Raw genomic sequence first — 21,509 nt, 5'->3', positions numbered from 1 at the left:
AAGAATGAGAATATTCAAGCATCTTAATGAGAACTTAGACGGTAACCCATGAGCTCCATTCTTGTTAATGAGGCAAAATAAAACAAGGAAAATTGTATTTATTTATTTTAGGCATATAAATTTCGTACATTTTCTCCTACACTAAATTTATTTACATACTAAAAAGAGAAAGAGAGTAAAAAAAAAAGTATCTACTTGATCAAGTTGAAGCCAGTGCCTGAAGTTCAGGAAACTGGGTTCTTGTTACAAATCTTGTACTGCTAGATTAGATAGAATCTTAGATAAAATATTAGTCTTAATTTCTTCACCTATAAAAACTGAAAGAGAATTTAAGGAAGATGAAAGGAGAATAAAATGAAATAATATAAAGTCCTGGGGCGCCTGGGTGGTTCAGTTGGTTGGGTGGCTGACTTCAGCTCAGGTCACGATCTTGCGGTCTGTGAGTTCAAGCTCCGCATCGGGCTCCATGCTGACAGCTTGGAGCCTGGAGCCTGGAGCCTGCTTCAAATTCTGTGTCTCCCTCTCTCTCTGCCCCTTCCCCATTTGTACTCTGTCTCTCTCTGTCTTTCAAAAATGAATAAATATCACAAAAAAATTTTTACAAACAATAAAGTCCTTTGAAATTTTGAAAATATTAATGGAATACTACTTGGCAATGGGAAAGAATGAAATATGGCCTTTTGTAGCAACGTGGATGGAACTGGAGAGTGTTATGCTAAGTGAAATAAGTCATAAAGAGAAAGACAGATACCATATGTTTTCATTCCCATGTGGATCCTGAGAAATTTAACAGAAGATCATGGGGGAGGGGAAGGGAAAAAAAAAGTTAGAAAGAGGGAAGGAGGCAAACCATAAAAGATTCTTAAAAACTGAGAATAAACTGACGGTTGATGGGGAGGGAGGGAGGGGAAAGTGGGTGATGGGCATTGATGAGGGCACCTGTTGGGATAAGCACTGGGTGTTGTATGGAAAGCAATTTGACAAGAAATTTCATATTAAAAAAAAAGAAAATATTTTCAACATAATGTTATTAGCATTACAATTTTTTTTAAATGTTCAGTAACGTATGATGCTCTCAGGGCACTATGAGAGATGCGTGGAGATAAAATGTACTACACGTTGACATCTGTCATGTTGTCCATGTAAGACTGGTAAGCCCTCTTATCTTTTTCCATTGCCTCCCTTCCGCAGCTCCAACCCAGATCTATTTCTTTCCACAGTTAAATGCTGAGAAACTTCAGTTTTGGCATGAAGCAAATATTTTCCTCAATTTTTAATCTCATCTTGCTCTGTTTTCCCTATTTTCTCACACCCACAGTCATGAAGTCACTAGCTTGAGTTTAAGCGCATACTAAATCTGAAGTCACACCGCTGGTACCGTACAGGGAAAGTTCTCCACTGACTAGTCCAGTTAGACGTGTTATGTAACATGCCTGTGCTCTTGCACACACCACCTACCGTTGAGCCACCTGGAATCATGCTGCTCTGTTCTGATTGGGTGATGGTGCCCGAGAGTTCTGAAGATCGCAAAATCTCGCCCCATAAAATCAGCTGCGGTCCCGGAGTATAATTCTCCATCTATGTTGTGACAGAATAAAACCACATACACATACTTTAATTCAATTAAGGAAAGAAAAACAAAATGAATCAAACAGAAGGAAAGTCTCAAGTTATGACCCTGCTAGAAAGAACACAGATATGCTATCTGCATCATTATGCAATTACTCATTTTTATTCTGTGTCTTTGTTGAGGAGTACTTTGAGATCACTCACTGATTAAGCATCTACTCCGTAAGTCCTGACTTCAAATAACTGAGTAAAATATGGTTCAGTAGACATTACTAAGACCTAACATTTATTCTTTTCTACTATGATGCGAGACAAAGTGCAAAACACAGAGGTATAAAGCTACTGCTGTTCTAATATCCTTATTTATTAGGGTAGGATATCACTGTAAAATCTTCTATGGTTTTTATCTTAATGGAAATTAAATTGTCAATGTATTTCCTTTTCAGTGGTACCTGAGTTAGTAAGATTTTACAATACTTTAGAAAGAACTAGTATTTTCCTCACCAATAATTTTTTCTTGCTTTTATTTTTGAATGTATCAGGTGGGAGAAGGGTTCTTAGTAAAAGTTATCACATAGTCTAAAAACAAGTCCATCACGTAGTTTCATATATTAAAGAAATGTATCTGAAGAGGAGGAAATTTTGATAAATATAGGTCATAATCTCCATAGTTCAAGATTCTACTATGTTTTTTACTCATTTTTACTGAAAATAAATCAACTCTAGGTCAGAGTTTAATAAATGAGGAATCATAATCACAAGGTTAAAAAAAAGGAAAAGAAAAGAGGGAGGAGAAAAAGAAGTTAATATTTACTGAACACCATTCTGTGTTTGCTGGGGAGTCATGCACTGGCTGGACACTTTCCAATTATCTCATTTAGTTCTGTCAACCACCGTGTGATGTAAATGGTATCCCTACTTAGCAGTTCAAGAAACCCAATGCTGCTCAGCTGATGACTAGGATAGTAAGGGTAAAAGTTCAAACTCAGGCTTGTTTAATCTCAAGCCTCTTACACTAAACTACACCAGCTTTTAATAAACTGAAGGTTGTATAAAAATTTTATTTTCTTTCCTTTAAATAGAAAATACCTCATATTATTTCATCTAGGAAATACAGTATTGCCTACTTACTTATAATGAATTATCAGCAAAATGAAACAAAAAATATGAAATCATCTTTAAATAAAATTACCAGTAAACTTAATACTATCTTGCTGATCATTTGGATAAGTTAATGTTTCTGAATTCAGTGCCTTGAAAATTAATCAGAAAATAAAATAGGCATAGATAAATTATAACTTAAACATTTGTATAACACTATTATTTCCAAGGATTTTCATATTTATAATGAATTTCATATGTATATTGAATATATGAATCAGATTTCTCATGTGATATTCTTTGTTCACACTCTCAATTCTCACTTCCACATGAAGGTTTTATAATGAAAACAGGCATTCTCAGTGGTCTAACTCAAATCAGTTCCTTTGGTAAAGCTTGTGGTTCTCTGAAGTGTCTCGATGCACCAATCTCTGGACGACGTCCAAGGCAGTGGAGAAGAGTGACGCAGAGAGAATCAGTGCATAACTCCAGATTATAACTTGAAATATTACTAAATGACACCTTATCTTATGGACTTTTAGGACAGTGATCATTTACTTTGGGTTGTTGTGAATCAAGACAAATAAAAAATGATGATGTGACAATATATTAATGAATGGTACTCATATAACATTCTAAGCTGTCATAATAGGGTATCTTTGGGATTTAAAAGCATCTTGTATTCTCTTCACTTAATTAAATATCAAGTTCAAATCTGACCTCTTCTCCCCATAATAGTTGCAATAATATTTTATCTGCCCACAAGGTAAAAAATAAAGCTTTTCTTTTTTGTTTGTTTATTTACCTTTACTTATTTATTTTGAGAGAGAGAGAGAGAGAGCGCGCAGGGGAGGGAGAGAGGGAGAAGGAGATGCCCAAGCAGGCTCCATGCTGTCAGCACAGAGCCCGAAATGGGGCTCGATCCCATAAACTGTGCGATCATGACCTGAGCCAAAATCAAGAGTTGGATGCTTAACTGACTGAGTCACCCATGTGCCCCCCAAACAAACCTTCTCTAAGCAAACATTCTATGAATGAGCTACCTATGAGTTTCAAAGGTAAATGTTTATTGTCTCCTTAACTTTTACTTATATTTAATCACTATAATACTTTTATTAAGGTTACTTGTTTATCTTTTTACAAATAATTAATAGATGTAACAGATTTTTAAACTTCAGGTAAATTATTTTTCTTGAGATGTGTGAAGAAGGTACTAATTAAAAATGTGTTGTAATAGCAGCCTAAAATGTTCATGTTAATTTCAAATATTTTCAGGTTGCAACAGCTCTAATAGGATGCCTTGTGTCCTCTTTACCTTGAAAAATCAAAAGTATTAAATTATTCATTGAACCTCACTGCCCTCTCAAACATGTGTTAGGTGATAAAAATCAGGAAAGGTGAAAAGAGAATCACCAAAAGTGAAAACTGAACAATTTCATATCAGAGTGTAGTCAGACAGAACATGTCCAATAGGGGGTTTAATCAGAAATGGAAGAGTAAAGAATGTCATTAATTATTCTTTTCTTGGGGGTATGCCTGGGTGGTTCAGGTCATGATCTCATGGCTCATTAGTTCGAGCCCCGCATCCGGCTCTGTGCTGACAGCTCAGAGCCTGGAGCCTGCTTCGGATTCTGTGTCTCCCTCTCTCTCTTCCCTTCCCCCATTCACATTCTCTCTCTCTCTCTCTCTCTCTCTCTCTCTCTCTCTCTCTCTCTCTCTCTCAGAAATAAGATATTAACATTAAAAATTTTTTTAAATATATTTTTTATGTCTCTTTGACTTATTACATAATTGGAAATTAGTAGATTTAATCCCTTTCCCTCAATCTTTTTTTTTTTTTTTTGCTTGTTCAGTGTGAGTAAAATCCATAATTATGGTTGCTATTATGTGTAAACTCTATTCACAGGAGAGGTGAAATAACAAAAACACCACCAAAAGAAAGTGTTACTTAGATATATAGAGGTATTTGCTTCTCTTACTAATATATGTACTTGTTTTATAATTTCCACTTTTTATCCACTCCCACATAAGGAAAGCAAAAATAAATATAAATGAAGGCAAAGGCAGAAAGACTGATTTTGTTTCCTTTTTTGACAATAGATAAGTAGGTCATTTAGAGAAAGCAGAGAATTCTTCAGCAGGAGAGCTCCTGATCAATTTAGTACTAAAAACAGAATTAAAGAACGGACTCAGAAACCAAAGGAAGTTTGCAGTTTAGGCACCAGTTGCCTCTAGTCATAGGAAATTCCCTCCCACCTGAATATTATTTTTAGCAAGAGTCATCTGTGAGCTGTAGCGCACCAGACGATTAAGAGGCCATGAAGGATACATTCTCATATTACCAATGTTCAATATCAGTAATTTTTAAAGTAATATATATTTTAATAACGTATTTTTTTTTATTTTTAGAGAGAGAAAGAGAGTGCACAAGTAGGGAAGAGGGGCAGAGGGAAAGAGAGAGAGAGAAAATTCCACAGACCCCAATGCAGGGCTCGATCCTATTACCCTGGGATATGACCTGAGCCAATATCAAGAGTCAGATGCTTAACCAACTGAACCACCCAGGCACCACAATATCAGTAACTGTTTTTTATACCAGGCCTTAAATCAGAATTTCTGCTTCGATGTCAACTCTTAGCAGGGATGAATGCTCCACAGAAATTGTACCACATATTTATTAAGCTGGCCCAAATGTACAGGTGTTAAAATACTCTACTCTTGCATTTTTATAAGCAAATAAATAATCATCAACTTAGAATATATACTATTTAATAAACTTGTGTATTTCCACTATGGATTAAAGACCTAGTACCTTTTGTGGCTATATAAAATGATCTAATGAAAACTGAGTATAAGAAACTTACTATACCTCAGTTGGCTTATTTTTGAACAAACATGTTTAACAAAAAAGTCACCTTGCCAACTTCTTTTGCAGTTTCTAGGTCATTAATGAAGTTATCAAATTATATGTTGATTCTTGGGCATAGTGCTAATTTTCCAGTTTTCTGACCCTTAATATAAGTCTTCTTCAAAATCTGAAGTAGTAGATAGGTAAATGTTATCCTACAATGATTCAAATAGCATTATGGTTAGGATACATATTTTTTCCATATATACTAAGCTACTAGTGAAATAAAACATGAAATTTATCCAATTTTATTAGATTGCTGGTACAACAGTATACTCAATGAGCTGTTATATATATCAAAGTGGTTGTAGATACTCTAATAGTTTTTAGTCTCTACAGAAAACACCCTATAGCAAGTCTGATGTCTCAAAAAGAACACATCAGACTAAGAAAAACTAGTGCTGACAGATGTAACTAAGAACCTAAAAACTGTCAACTATGAAAGTTTGCTAGTTGAGTATACTGCCATTCTTAACTGTAAGCCTTCTAAACTGTTTCTAAGGAAAGCATTCTTTACTGAGATGAACAAAAAGTTGAGTGAACTGCATTTCCACCATGGCAGAGTTACCTGAGAAGCATGTGTTGAAAACAAAAGTTCATATGTACTCTGGACTTTATGTTCACAGCTCAATATGAAGTAAAAATGTGGCTTAGATCAGTTAATGTATTGGATTACAATTCCTAAGAAGGGTGTGGTGAGAAGTAGAAGGTAAAAAAAAAAAAAAAAATTTCCTGATGAAACTGCAGCATTACTAACACAGGTGTAATGTGGGACATGGATGGTGAGCAAAAATCAAACAAACCTAAAGACAAGCCATTATGTTGTTAACACCTTAAGTAAATTCCACTCACAGAATAGCACAGTAATTAGAAACAGAGGAAAAATAAATTTATGTGTCTCTCTCTATTACATGGATACACACACACAGACACAGATAGACACACACACACAGTGCATGGATGTAATCCATTTCTTGAGAGTAAAAAGGTGTGGGAATAATTTTACATTTTTACATTTACTGAACATCTTCTCTGTATGAATAAGTATAATGTGCTGGCTTTGTTATTTATATCGTACTTTTAAAACTAACATTTTTAAGTAGTTAATATGTGCATATGGCACAAAATAAAAAATATAAAATTTATAAGGTATCAAATCTGTCTCTCAGACTCTCAGACTCCTTTACAGCAACCTCTATTACTTTTTTTTTTCTTGGTTTCCACTTCTACATATATTCCAGAAATATGTAAGCACTCAAATGTGATATGCTATTAAATGGTCTTATTTAGTTCTTACAACTAGCGGAATTAGAATGTCCATGCGATTTTACATATAAAGAAAGTAAGGCTCAGAGAGGTTCAAATAATATTTTCAATTACAGTTAATTAACTTAGGGAGTACCTCTTTGATCTAATACCAAGTGAGAGCATATTCTAATGTCAAATTACATTCTTTCCTGGGGCAAGGCAGAATTCTAGCTTGGGGAAACGGATCATAACTAAAAGTCCTAGACCCTTGCCATAGATTTCAATAATATGATTTAGTGATGGATTATTTCTAAATTATTAGGATTATAATGCCTGGAGAAGGCTTCAATGAGGAAATAAAACTGCTTTTCAAATTGACTATTGCTTTTATGTCATGAAAACGTGAGATGACACTTAATTAGTGAAGAAAATACAAGATTTTGTTCTTGCAGCCACACCTGGCATTTCTTCTGAGCAGGGGAGAAACTGCTATTCTTAATAAAAAATAAATAAAGTCATTAAGATATTTACAGGTAGATGAAATAAAAAATACTTAAAAATAAATACTGGAACTATTTCCTATTGACAAAATGATTTTTATTAAAGGAGATTTGAAAAATTAACTTTACTAAGGTCATTTAAAAACTTAGGACCTGTTACAGGATTTGGAGACTTAATTTAGTAGCTATGCATGGCTAAGGAAAGAATCCATATGTTTTGTGGTCATCGGCTTAAAAAACATTTTGAAAAGAAGTTATACTAAACCTTGATAAATTTCATGAACTAATTTTTTAAGCTGTCATCTGGCTTTAAAGCTTATTACTGGTTGAAACTGCTTACTAGGGGGACTAGTGACATAAAAAGTATCTGCTGTCAGGATTCAGCTAACCAGTTTATAGGTGGTTTGAGCCAAACATGAAACTTTTATTTCCTAGTATTGGGAACAGAAACAGCCCGGGACTACCTTGAAAATTTCTCTTATGTGCTGAAATAAGGAGAATCTATTCAGTCTTTTGGGCAGACAGGCTTTCCCAACAGGCAATCTCTAATACACAATGTACTACCTGTATATTTCAAAGACAGTTCTTACTGTTGTATGTAAAAGTTTGGGAAAATATTCATGTTGAAAAAACTCCATTAAATCATCAAGCACTCTTTTTAAAAAATCACAAGAGAAAATGCCAAAAAAACCCACCAAGGGGAATTAAGTGTACTATGAGAAGAATTTATAGCACAGTTATAAGGAAAGCAAGTAACAAAGTCACAGCTCTTGAATGAAGATGATGTTCCAGAGATTTTGAGGGATTTTCATTTTTCTGTACCTTGCTATTTAGCTGATTCAGAAATTAATTTATGTGGGCTTGAATAGTTTTCCTTGTCAATAAGCACTAAATACCTCTAAATGTTACTCAACTATTTGACCATATCAGAGAGGTGAGGTCTGGATTTCCATTTGAAAGCTGCTTCTTTTTTAGCCACACATCCTTTCCTTGATTCAAGAAACTTCCATCATTCTCTTTTCCTTTTCACAACCCTAAACAGCTTTTTCAAAGAAATTCTAATATAAAACCAAAACTATGGAGTTTCATATTCTTTGTGGACTTGTGTGGTTGCATACCATATGAACTATGTAATACTTACTTGTCATCATCCTTTCTCGATGGAATATTAAAATAAATAATCAAGCAAATCCCCACTGAGAAACATACCACAAATTAAAGCTGCTTTAGGCACGAGTTAACATACTGCTTTTTGAACAATATCTATCTTTTTTTCTTCAGTATGCAATTTAAATAAGTACAGGCTGCAAGTTTGCGCAAGGTAGAACTCCTCCCCTTTGTTTAAGACAACTTTCAAATTTCTGTGTGTGCACTTAAGGAAGTTTTCTACATGTAATCACTAGGCCAGCTGTGAAGAGGAAAATTATAAGTGTGCTACGTTTGCTGCATTCCTCCAGGTCTTAAACTTTTGTTAAAATGCTTCATGAATGTATCAAATGGACTGCAATTGTCTACATTTGAAAAGCAATAGAGGAGATAGTTCATGTTGTACTTTTCTCATTCTTAATAGAAAAGAGATCAGAGATCAGCGGAACATAGTAGTAAACACTAGAGAATAGTGGTAAAAATAGATCTTCATAGTTAATGCTGTAGTCAATATGACTAGAGTTTATTTTGCTAAGTAGAAAAAAAAGGTATTTTTTAGAAACAAAAGACTGACAAAATTGAACCTTATGACATATCAAATAATAACCTAAATTTACTTTTTAAAAATCTAGATTTATTATGCAAAATTCAATTAGAAATGTTATGCTTGATGAGTTTCACTACCATTTTTGTTATGTTATGAAATAATTACCTTCTGTATTTTCTAGAAAAGGAAACAGAAAAGGAAAGAAAACGAAAGTTATGTAATTTCTACATGATCATATAGAAAAATGTATTCAGGAACAGACTAATGACTCAGAATCTTTTGTGTTTTTGTTTGTTAGCATGCCTAAAAGTCCAAAAAAAAGAAAAAAAGAAAAAAAGAAAAATTGTTTAATGATGTATCACCTTTTTTTCACGTGTTTATTTAGTGGTAGTCTAAAGGTGATTAAAAGTACGTGGAAAGAATTCTTTATTTTTCAATACAGACTAAAGTTTTCTCCCTCTTTAGCTTACTTCAATCTTTCTATCTCCATCCTTTGAAGTATGACTAAGGATTCCCCACCCATCTGCATTGCTGAAGGAAAAGAAGAAAGAAGACAACCAGAAAAAGATGGTTAGAGGCAAGTGTAGAGGAAATACATTAAATGTTTTGTTAGATTAAAAACACGGCGTAAAGCAAAAAAAAAAAAAAGATGAATAGTGAAGTCCTTCATTTATTCGAGGTGACACAATAGGTTCTCTGAGAATTGTATGACCATTAAAACTGTACGATTACAATGAACAAAGATAGACAATCTCATTCTTTCCTTCTGACTTGTCAAAATTCTCCCTTGAAACTCCTCTTTTATAAAAAGAAAACCAAAACGACTTACTCACAGATAAGAATTTTAAAGTCTTAGTGGAAATGTATGGTGACAGCACAGGCAATTTTAAGGACACGTATTAAACCATTTTGATTAAAAAGAATCACAGACCAAACAGTGCAATAATCAAAGCAGCATTTAGTATTTTTTTCTTCATTTTCAAAATATTTGAAAATATCTCAACTGGCATCCTCCTAAAATAGTTTGTGATTAGTAATGGAAAATGTTGGTATATAAAAAGGAACAATCTGGTTATTATCTATAGAAAATTCACTGTTTAACTGTTGACCACGCACCTATTAAAAGAGATGCCGTCAGCAGTTTAGGGTCATATGGACTCTTCCCACGGCCATTTTCAAAATGGGAGTCCTCCAGCTTAAAAATGTTATCCTGCAGAAAAGAGAAAGAAGGGGTGAATTTATTTAAAACAAGAGCTATGTTAACATACCTGTTAATCAGAGAGAGGTTGAGCATTTGTGTCTACCATCAAGAAGTATTATTTGTGTGAACTTTAGAGATGGCAAAATAATTTAAGTGGATTAAAACCAACTATTAGTAGCCAAGCATTTACTTAGCTCAGTGATTATTAGTACCAATTAGCATGTTTCAGGTAATAATGTATAAATGAATTCTAAAGAATGAGACCAGTCATGATAAGAATAGAGTGATCATTTTATCACATAGGTATGCCAACCATGACCCTAATGGCTCTTGAAGGAAAGAATTTTAAATTTAAATGATTCTTTTTCTTCCTTCACATAGAGGAAAATATAGCAATTCACTACATTAGATATCTAGAATAAGACAGATTATCTTACTTTTCTGTATGTACTTTCCAGAAGGAAATGCTAATTAGCCATATCAGTCACTTGACCCACTCCATTGTTCCCTCAACTTTTCTGTTTATGTTTCTCGAGCATTTTTAAATTACTCACACTAGAAGGTGGAAGATACCTGAAACTATCTTTCTCAATTTCTGTAAGTGTGAAATATCACACTGTATGTTATGGAAGGTGTTGCCTGAAGGTAGTGTCATCAGAACAATAGCACAGAGGTGACATATTTTTATCACAGGAAAATCTGCTCAGCTGAGGCTCAGGTACCCAGAAACTGGAACATTTGACTACATACAGAAATAATCACAAGTACCATGGTAGAAAATATCCAGAAAGCACTGCAACAAAAGCCTTAATAAGGAAGTAAGTAACTCATGACTGAGACCCCATCTCAGCTACAAGTGTCTAGCTACTGAAATGTCTATGTGACCATGGAGTAAACCGGGGAGAGGGGTAATTTCTAAACACTCTTTTTAGAACCAAATGCTCTGGGAATTAATTAGGTCAGAATATACATGCTTTTTCCAGTAGCACATTAACTTGTCCACAGACTGAAATAAAATAGCTTTTTTGGCAATTTCTCTACAATTCACATAAAGTATTTTCTATCTCCTTAGAATAATAAAGGGTATTCATTTTATGGCCAATAAAGATCACTTTATTTAACATTTAATATTTCTGATGGAGCTAATGGCAGGGTTTCAAATCATGACTCTTAAAATTCATTTGAGTTAGAAAAGAAGAGAGAAAAAGGAAGCCAACCAACAGTGTTTTCCATCTTTATTACTGTGAGTGAGAATTACTGATTTTAGCCTTTTTTGCAGTGATTCTGTATTTGGTAATAAGCTATCCCCTAGTTATGATGGTCGTTTAGCTGAGTTCTGAAATATAACAGAGCACAAAAATTTATGGGGTTTCTCAGAATTGTGCTAAGGTGCAGTGGGAAGGGCAGTGAGTCAGAAGTCAGGCCCACCTGGCTCAATGATTAGCTCTGTTATTTTTTTGTCACCTATTAATGTCTCTGAGCCCTAGGTCTCTAAAAGTCAATGGCAATAGGATATGCAACCTCACATGTTTAAGGATTGAAGACCTGAAACAAAGCATTTTTGAAGCAGCAAAATAAAAAAAAAAACACAAATTATTTTTACTTTAATACTGTTCATATAACCACTATAACCAAAGATTATTCAAATTTAGCACATATCGTTATCATTATTGTAAACTTTCCTAGTATAATTTGAAAGAAATATTACTTTAAGACAGTTATGTGAGTTAGAAAATTATAAACCTATTTACAGATACAAATTTATCATAGGCACATATTAAAATTATAATATGAAACTTGACATATGCCAAGAAAAAGTACAGAAGAATCTCTTGAGTATTACTTAGATTATTTTGATAAAAATTAGGTAATAAACTGAAATTTTCTCAGTAAAAGATACACACTCTGTTGCCACAAATCACAGAAAATGTTATTAAAATTTGTATGATTATTTCTCACAATAAGGAAGCAGTAAGGAGAAGTGATGGTGTGGCTGAAAATACTGTTATAAATATTATTATAAATTTCTTGTCCTCATAAGACATTTTATGACACTGACAAAGATAGAGGAGCCATCCATCAAAGTAGGAGTCACTGAATGCCTGGGATCATGTGTCCAAGTTAATAAGACAATGCCAAGGTAGATAAGAAGTACTTCCAACCTCATGTTTAATATTTGATTTACAAGGTAAAGGATTAAACTTCATAGAAGAGAGTTTAAGCATGTCAGTTATGGTTCGAGAGAAGATGAAAAATTACCTTTTGCCACGGTGTCAGATAATGTGCTCAAAGCTGGCCTTCTCCTTTCCCCTTTTTCCTTTAAATGTAACTCTTACCCAAATTTCTGGGTATCCATCATGTAATTCTATATTCTTACACAGCTTTACTAAAGGGCAAAACATTGAATTTCCTTTCCAGCCTACAGACAAGGGAGCCTGGAATAAGTATAATTCAATTTCTGAATAGGAAGGTAAAAGACTTTTCTTACACACGAATGTTTATAGTGTAAAATTCATACCCATTACATATAATAATGGGGTGCAAAGGTGTTGGTATCAGACAGAACCAAGTATTATCCCGGATCTTTCTTTTATTAATTCTGGGCCTCAGGCAACTCCTACACCCTTCTGAAATTCCAATTAGTATGCACTCAAAAAATATTCATTAACTTCATTTTTTCATTGTCTATAGTTGCCACAATAAAAACATTCTTTCCTATATCGATTGATATCTCTTGCGCCACATTGGGAATGCCTGCCTATATTTTCACTGGTAGAAATTAGGATAGCTATTGAAAATATATGTAAATGCCTTGGACTCCCAAGATGCACTGAAAATCTTTCTTATGTACAACTAGATCACAGTCTAGTTCAAAAGCTTACCTGAAAAAAATATCACGAATTATAATATGTATAACATTTCTCAACTAAAATACACTATCCTTTTAATATGTCTGATGTGATTCATAAGAAACAACTATAATGCTGTTTTTTGTCTTGTAAGCAAGACCTATTAGATGTGTGAAGATATTAACCCGTTGCAAGAGAAAGAAAGAAAGAAAGAAAGAAAGAAAGAAAGAAAGAAAGAAAGAAAGAAAGAAAAAGAAAAAGAAAGAAAGAAAAAGAAAAAGGCTCTGTGTGTTAATATAACTGAAGAATAACACCCTATGTTGTTATATGTAACATATCACATAGACAACCGTCTGGCTGGGCTTAGAAGGGCTTTTGAAATCTGATTGCTATTCAATGATTTTCTGTTTTAAAAGTATTATATAGATCACACATGTGAGTAATAAGACCAGAAATCCTAAGACCAAGGTATACAATTAAACTTCATAGCTTCTATGTCTTATTTGGGCTGAAGTGATTTTCATTTTTAGAAATCCATGAACAAAAATCTAGCTGCATGGATTCTAATTGCTTTAGCAGATACTATGAGCATATCATATAAGTTATTGGGCTATATTTTATTACATGATTGCATCAGTTTTCAGCAACTATTTTTAGCTTTCAAGACCACTCATTCCCCTTTGTCTTTTGGATTTCCTGAATGTTATTAGACTGTGGTGAGGTAAGGCATTAGAGGAAATAATAACTGTGCTAATGTCTAATCCAAAGTCTTATAAATTATAAACCATTGGTGACATCATGGCAATAAATTTCCGAAATCTCAATCTTCCCCAAGTAATAAATTTGGGGCACAAAGTTGTAATTTTAGTTGTTTTATTTAATGATTAAAACATAAATGATGTTTGTAAAAAAGAAAAGAAAAAAAGGAAAAGAAAATCCTACATATATGTGCCAGAATGACCATTTTGGGTGGGGAACTAAATAAAATTAAGTCAAACCAATACTTGGAAAGTATTTAAAAAACATATACTATTCTATTTTCTTTCAAATTGCTCTTTCTCCTCTCTTGCTCCTTGTAAAGGACACCTTGTTTGCCAGTTATACTGAATTATCAAAATTTCCCTGGTCACACTATTCTTTTTTTCATCCCTGCCTGAGACCTCTTTCTTCTCTACTCACTTACTCTCAGCCCTCAACCCCAGGGTGAACTTCCTTTCCTTTAAGAGTAAATTAAAAAGTCTCTTCCTAGGAGAAGTCTTCAGAGATTCTTGCAGATATAATTTATTAGCTTCCTTTGTGCATATCCTAATTAACAATACTATGCAGGCAATGACTATATTGGCTTCAGCAAAGACGGGATGTAATAGGATCTCACAGGAAATATTGTGGCATAGTGTATTTTGCCCAAAGGAGATGCTTTTGTGGATCAAATTCATCTGGAATTTACTTTTCCTAAAAAGGTGACTAGATCTATGTTGTGCAATATTATAGCCATAAGCCACATGCGGCTGTTTAATTAATTAAAACTAAAAAGTCCATTCCTCAGTCATAGTAACTACATTTCAAGTGCTCAATAGTCACATGAGGTCTGTGAATACAGTACTGAATAGATGCAAACATTTCCACTGTCAGAGAAGTTCTATTGGACAAGGTAGCTCTGGATCCAGAATTCCATTCCCTTAAAAATCCATGAAATGTACAAGGAGGAATCATACTAGAAAGACAGTATAGCTTTTACTAACCAGGGTTATACTAACACTTAATGGCAGTAGAGATGAATATAGGTCCTGAATATTCTTGTGTATCATTCTTCCATTTGAATCACTTTTCTCTAATCTATGCAGTTATACATTTTATCCATTATTTAAAGTTTAGGTCATGATACACAATCCATTAAATGTTTATTGATTTTACACAGAAAAAATATTTTCTCCCTGAAACTTGCATAGCAATCTATTCATACCCTCTCAGTGTCATTTGTTACTTTCAGCGTTGATATTCCATGGGTGCACGCTTTTTTTTTCCTATTAAATTACTTTGAGTAGAGGAAAAGATATTATTTGCCAAATACTAAAATAGAACTTTGCACTGAGTTAAAGCTCAGTGAAAAAAATGAGTGAATAAATGAGTAACTGACTGAGTCAAAGAGGCTCTGTAGAAAGACTATATCCCAGGGATAGAAAGGACATAAGCCCCGGCTCTAGGGGCTAATAATTTAAGGATATGACCAGACAAACACAAATGTGTGGTAGAGGAAGACTACAAAATTCAAATATTAAGGCAAGTTTCAAAGTGAGTTTTAGGGGAAATATGATACAAGTTAACTTTTTCATGTTATGTTACTGTTAATATATTATTGGCACTTATCATACACTTCCAATATGAGTTTACTCTTACTATAAATGATAAAAATAAAACCTAGTGACAAAGGGTATAACCTTAGAGTCCTTTTTGTTTTTACATCCCTATTCCTCTTTAATTTTCATTGGGCCTTATTCATAAATATTACCCCTCTTAATAGAGAAATCTTCATTGAGGGTAAAATGACCAGAATGTTCCTCTGCAAAACTTTTAAAAAATTTTTTAAACATTTATTTATTTTTGAAAGACAGAGACAGACAGAGTGCAAGCCAGAAAGGGATAGAGAGAAAGGGAGACAGAACTTGAAGCAGGCTCCAGGCTCTGAGCTGTCAGCACAGAGCCTGACATCAGCTGGAACTCACCAGCTGTGAGATCATGACCTGAGCTAAAGTCGGACACTTAACCAAATGAGCCACCCAGGCGCCCCCTACTCTGCAAAACTTTAAAAACCTTTTCGCCAATGTTCTATTTCTCCTGTGTATCCTATCATTCTGGTATAACCTCACCATTTTGTACTCAACAGAAATTACTTCAAGTAATCTCTTAGATATATGCAAGGGGAATAAATAGCATATGAGAGGAGCTGTGTGCACTTGCTAAATGTAATTTTCTATTTATAAAAATACATAATTTCTTACTGGCATTTTCATCTTTGGATCTATTTTGGAAACTTCCTAATATATATAAATTTTATGAAACACTAATATAAATAATAATTAATATGCTAAATATATATTGAGCTGTGACTAAGAATTATGTTTGAAATGTGAAAGTAAAATGTCTATTTAATTCAATGGGGCATACGAGAAATTACAACAAAAATTATATAGCAATAGCATATTATACACACACACACACACACACACACACACACACACTATTACAATGCTTATAAAGCTATTTGGTGGCTATTTCACTTAACAATAAACATAGTAAATGTTAATGGTGCCCTAGTATTTCAAGTATATTATTTCGGTTTAATCTTCAAATAAGCCAATTATTATTATACCAGCTTTATAGCTGAGAAGCTGAGACATTTTACATATAATAATCAAAACCACAAAGCTGATAAGTGACCAAATAAGAATTTGATAACAGAACTCTTTCAAATCCATGTTTTTAACCACTACATTAAAATGGATTTACCATATATATTATTTGAGACATACCCGAAAATAGTAGAAAGTGGAAACCACAGGAGTTCAAAATGGAGCTAATTTTCTGAGGAAAGGCTTTACTTGATTTCATCCTTCAAAGATGTATTTTGGGGAGAGATGAGTGTATCTGTGAGCATGCATGTGTGCGTATATGTGTGCATTAGCTGTGGGTGCAGAGGGTCAGAGGAGCTCATAGAGGGAGGGCAGACGAAGCAGATTATTCTATCTAGGGGAAACAGCATGAATAAAATTCCCTCAAAAATAAGTTCCTATTAGATAAATAACAAAGCCGAGTTTAGACAATGAGGAATATATACATACATTAAGAGATAAGGCTGAAAAATACATTTGGAGTCCAACTGTGGAAAGTTTTCTGTGCCAAAATAAGCACATTAGCGTGTATTCAGAAGGTGTCAGTGACACAGCGATAATTTTAGCTGGAGAACAATAACATCAAAGAGGTGTAATATTATGATGAATCTGACAGTGATGTGCAGGATGATTTAGAGACATACGTGCCTGGTGGCAGGAAAAGAACGACTGCCATAGTCTGGGGAGAGGAGAATTAGGTCTTGTTACACATTGCAGCAATTTAAAGGAATTATACTGTATGTTGTAGGTTGTGTCTTGGTCAAGTTGTTTGGTCTAGCTCCTATGTAGCTCAATGTTTTTTTTTGTTTGTTTGTTTGTTTGTTTTTTTTTAACTTGTTACATCAGAATCATCTTTCCTCAAGAAAACTGAAGCTAAGCATATACATGTTTTATAAGTAGTCTTTAGGGTTTATTGATTTTATGTAGTTAAAGAGTTTCCAAATTAGTTATTCTATAAAGACTTTTCTGTTTCTAACATGGTGTGATTCTTTATCCTATCACTCTGAACTTGGGACATTAGCTTCTAGTTCTTTGTCCCCTCTCTCCTTGAGCATAATGCAGAGCATTATCTAGATTTTTAAAACCCATTTCCTTTGCATTCTCTATACACTGTTACTTAGAATTCATTTATTTTTATGAATTCAGCTTCTGAAGTTCAATCTCAATCCTTCTGCTATTCTAATAATTCAAACTTAGTTTCCTGGCCTGTTTGAATCACCTTATTCTCCATAGTTATTTCAAAGCTGAGAACTTTTTTTTTTTTTTTTAATTTTTTTTTCAACGTTTTTTATTTATTTTTGGGACAGAGAGAGACAGAGCATGAACGGGGGAGGGGCAGAGAGAGAGGGAGACACAGAATCGGAAACAGGCTCCAGGCTCCGAGCCATCAGCCCAGAGCCTGACGCGGGGCTCGAACTCACGGACCGCGAGATCGTGACCTGGCTGAAGTCGGACGCTTAACCGACTGCGCCACCCAGGCGCCCCAAAGCTGAGAACTTTTAAAAGTCCTTGGCTCTTCAAGAAAATATAAGACCAATTACAAATAATAAACTTCATAAAAACTAGTCTGTCAGAAAGTTATTGGATTTATACATTGTAGGAAGATACAAAAGAAGTGTTAACTGTGGTCTGTGTTACTGTATGCTATATAAATAAAGCAAACATAACGTGCTGCACCGATTATAATGTATGAATCTGCCTTATATTTAACTATGACTTTAGCCATTTCATATCATATTAGAATTTTATCTTTCTCTGCAATAAAAGAAACAAAACATCGCTGCAATTACATGACTGCTAATTATAAATAAAAAACCCAGACAAACCTCAGTGAAAGACTGAAAGAGAGATTAAAAAAAGGATTAATACCTGTAAGGATTTTTAGGTCTGAATATACTAACAATACCTTCTTTTCATATTAATAGTTTCAAGTAGTTTTAGATATATAATAACTATACTATTTGGTTTTAAATCCAAAATGTAGTACTTTGACGCTAAAATACCATTATTATGCTTATTCAATAATTGCCAATAAGTTTTTAAAGACAAATGCCTTGGAAAGGGAATTTTCCTAAGTACAGCTACAAAACCAGCTATGTAACTGTTGTAACAAAAATGAATTTTATCTATTAAAAATAAAAATGTGCCAGTTATATAAAATATAGTCTAGTTTAATATTCATGATCTATGATCACTCACTAGATACATTCGGGCAGACTTTACTGAATATAATTTCTGTTTCCCATAAGTTCCTAGGATCCAAAATACAGGAAGGATAACATCATCAGGGTAGACAACATTCTCATTAAGTTCATCTGCAGGTTAAACCTAAGCAGGGATCATTGGCCCCTGGCCTCACTGATTTTAATGTCTATCATTTGTCCAAGCACTGTTTTAGTATGGCAGAAATCTTACCTCTGAAATTGGTCTCCAGAGGTCCTATGGCTTTTCAGTGGTCCAGAATATACCTGTTGTTTGTAGTTTGGTAGATGTGACACAATATTACTGTTCATGGATTATGAAATACAGATTTTATGACTCATTGTGCTAATTACTGATTATTTTGGAAGTGCCAATATTTGTATCTATGAAATGGGAAATAATCCACAGATTTACTTCAAGGATTAAATGAAATATATTGTACATTAATATAGAGAAGCATATTTAAACCATATAGATATCTAGTTAATTATTATTCTGATGATTATAAATAGACAACAAATGCTACATCTTTGCTATGATAGCATGTTGATAACCCATTTTCAATGATAATAATAGCTAATACCTGTTAAGCAACTCTTGGCAAACAGTCTCCTAAGTGCTTTGTAGGTATTACGTTTCAACCTCACTGTACCCCTTAAAACACACAGTGTGATTATCCTAGTTTTGTAGATGAAGTAACAAAGACAAAAAATGACTTGTCTAAGGTCACACACATAGCTAGTACGTAACACAGCCAGGTAACCAATTTCTAAAATCAGTAATAACCGGAGAGATTAAAAAAAACGATTTTTTTTGTGCTTGATTTGCACAACCATGTTATTTCATCAAACATAAATGCTGAATACACATCAAACATAAAATGCTGTTATAATATTATCTCTTAACTGCATCTTACTTCATGAATACACATCACACATTAAAACATTTGTTATAATATCTCTTAACTCAATTTTGCATTCCCTGTAGTTCATGCATATGTTAGGCCTTGAATGAATCTTAACTAAATTGATCATGACAGATAACACTATATTTAATATAGTTCTTGCATTATACTATTAATATAGCAAAAACAAGTAAAATCAATTAACATATTTCTAACCTTGTTTGAAGAAAAAATACATGAAACTACTTTGTTTCCAAGTCTGTGAAAAATTAGTCTGTGAAAAATTATTCATTGTCTTCCTAGTAACAATATACAGTCCTTACAGCTGGATTAAATAGGATTTGCCCTCTAAATTTAAGGAACCTGAATTTATCTGGGTTCCTCAAACAAACAGTGACATAATTCATCTGCTTTTTGTCATCATTAAAATTAATGGTATAAACCAAGGAAAACGGAAAGCATATGTGTTCATACTTCATGCAGATTATGCTTTTAATAGGAGCTTAATTTGAGTTTATGCAGATATCACATACCTGTCATAATTATTCAGCTATGAATGCCTGTTAATTCCCAAGGTATGTAACAATGAAAGGAAAAATTCTATATTAGCTAGAATGAAAAATTACAGAACATGAACAATTTACTCTACAGTGTTTTGCCCTAGTGAGACATGGTAAAGTAAGTTCAACCACAGAGCAAATCAATGGCTCACCAAAAATAAAATAGTGGAACAATTCACTTGATCGTTCTTTCCACGTGCTTTTTAAGTCTTCTATGTTGAAAGCACAGTTACTTTTTCACTAGCCATCTTATCATTTCATAAAGCATCAGAGATTTTTTTTATCCTAAACTGTGAAAGTACAGCACTCACTTTTTGCTAGTTCTTTTTTTTTTTTTTTTTTTTTTTTTTTATTTTTTTTTATTTTTGGGACAGAGAGAGACAGAGCATGAACGGGGGAGGGGCAGAGAGAGAGGGAGACACAGAATCAGAAACAGGCTCCAGGCTCCGAGCCATCAGCCCAGAGCCCGACGCGGGGCTCGAACTCACGGACCGCGAGATCGTGACCTGGCTGAAGTCGGACGCTTAACCGACTGCGCCACCCAGGCGCCCCATGCTAGTTCTTTTTATAAATGTGTTTGTCACATCCATGATTAGACACCACTGGGAATTTTTATCAACTTAAATGTAGATACGTCAATAGAAATAAGCATATGTACTGTAGGAAGTATTAAAATCTACTCATATGGATTCTTTACATTTCAAGATTTTTTAATAGATACTATCTGGGAAATGATGAGGCCAATAGAATTAACATTTTATTTATGCCAAGGTATGCTTAAGTGAAGCCTGGTCACTCAAGTACTATCATAATCATTTGTAAATATATGATTTTCTTTTAGCAAATTAGAAAACATTGAAATACTAATTGTTTTGGCAGAGGTATTGTAGGAGAGAATCCTATAAATTATTTGTGAGAATATACATTTTAGAGAATAATTTGGGAAATAGTTTAGTTTTGGAAATAGATACAAATGGAAAAAAAGGAAAAAAATAAAAATTAAAACAAGATAGAATTCACCATGAAATTTAGAATACTGAAAAAAAATACCAGTAACAAGAGGGTGATAAATTATGTCATATCTACATAATTGATTATAATGCAGGCATAGAATATATACATCTATTAAATATTTTATTTACATATTAAATATGTTATTATTACCTATTAACACATCGCCAAAGCAATAATGCAACAACTGTGTTAAGATGCATGAAAAAAATGGAAGGAAATTCATTATGATATTAAGTCTCTAGCTTACATTATTTGGGTATTTTTTTCTGTTTGTATCATTTTGATTTCTCTTAATATTTTATACAATAATCATGCAGCTCATACATTAAAAAACAACAGGGTCTCTATATCCTACTATCTAAGTAAATCTT

The 21,509-nt window shown here is 33.5% G+C and overlaps 1 protein-coding gene across 4 annotated transcripts in view; it reads right to left on the bottom strand.

Moving 5' to 3' along the window:
- Nucleotides 1-21,509, bottom strand: part of SEMA3A (semaphorin 3A) — a 467,035-nt gene that overhangs the window by 81,412 nt on the left and 364,114 nt on the right. For all 4 annotated transcript variants that reach the window (XM_058725246.1, XM_058725245.1, XM_058725248.1 and 1 more), the window contains 2 exons: nucleotides 10,136-10,229; nucleotides 1,459-1,578 (listed from right to left, as the gene is read on the bottom strand). In XM_058725246.1, coding sequence (XP_058581229.1) covers nucleotides 1,459-1,578; nucleotides 10,136-10,229 — 214 coding nt within the window. The remainder of the gene's footprint in view (nucleotides 1-1,458; nucleotides 1,579-10,135; nucleotides 10,230-21,509) is intronic.

This window comes from Neofelis nebulosa, chromosome 4, assembly GCF_028018385.1.
Source record: "Neofelis nebulosa isolate mNeoNeb1 chromosome 4, mNeoNeb1.pri, whole genome shotgun sequence".
NCBI lineage: Eukaryota > Metazoa > Chordata > Mammalia > Carnivora > Felidae > Neofelis > Neofelis nebulosa.
The sequence above is the reverse complement of the archived record's forward strand: the minus strand, read 5'-3'. Positions and strand labels throughout refer to the sequence as shown.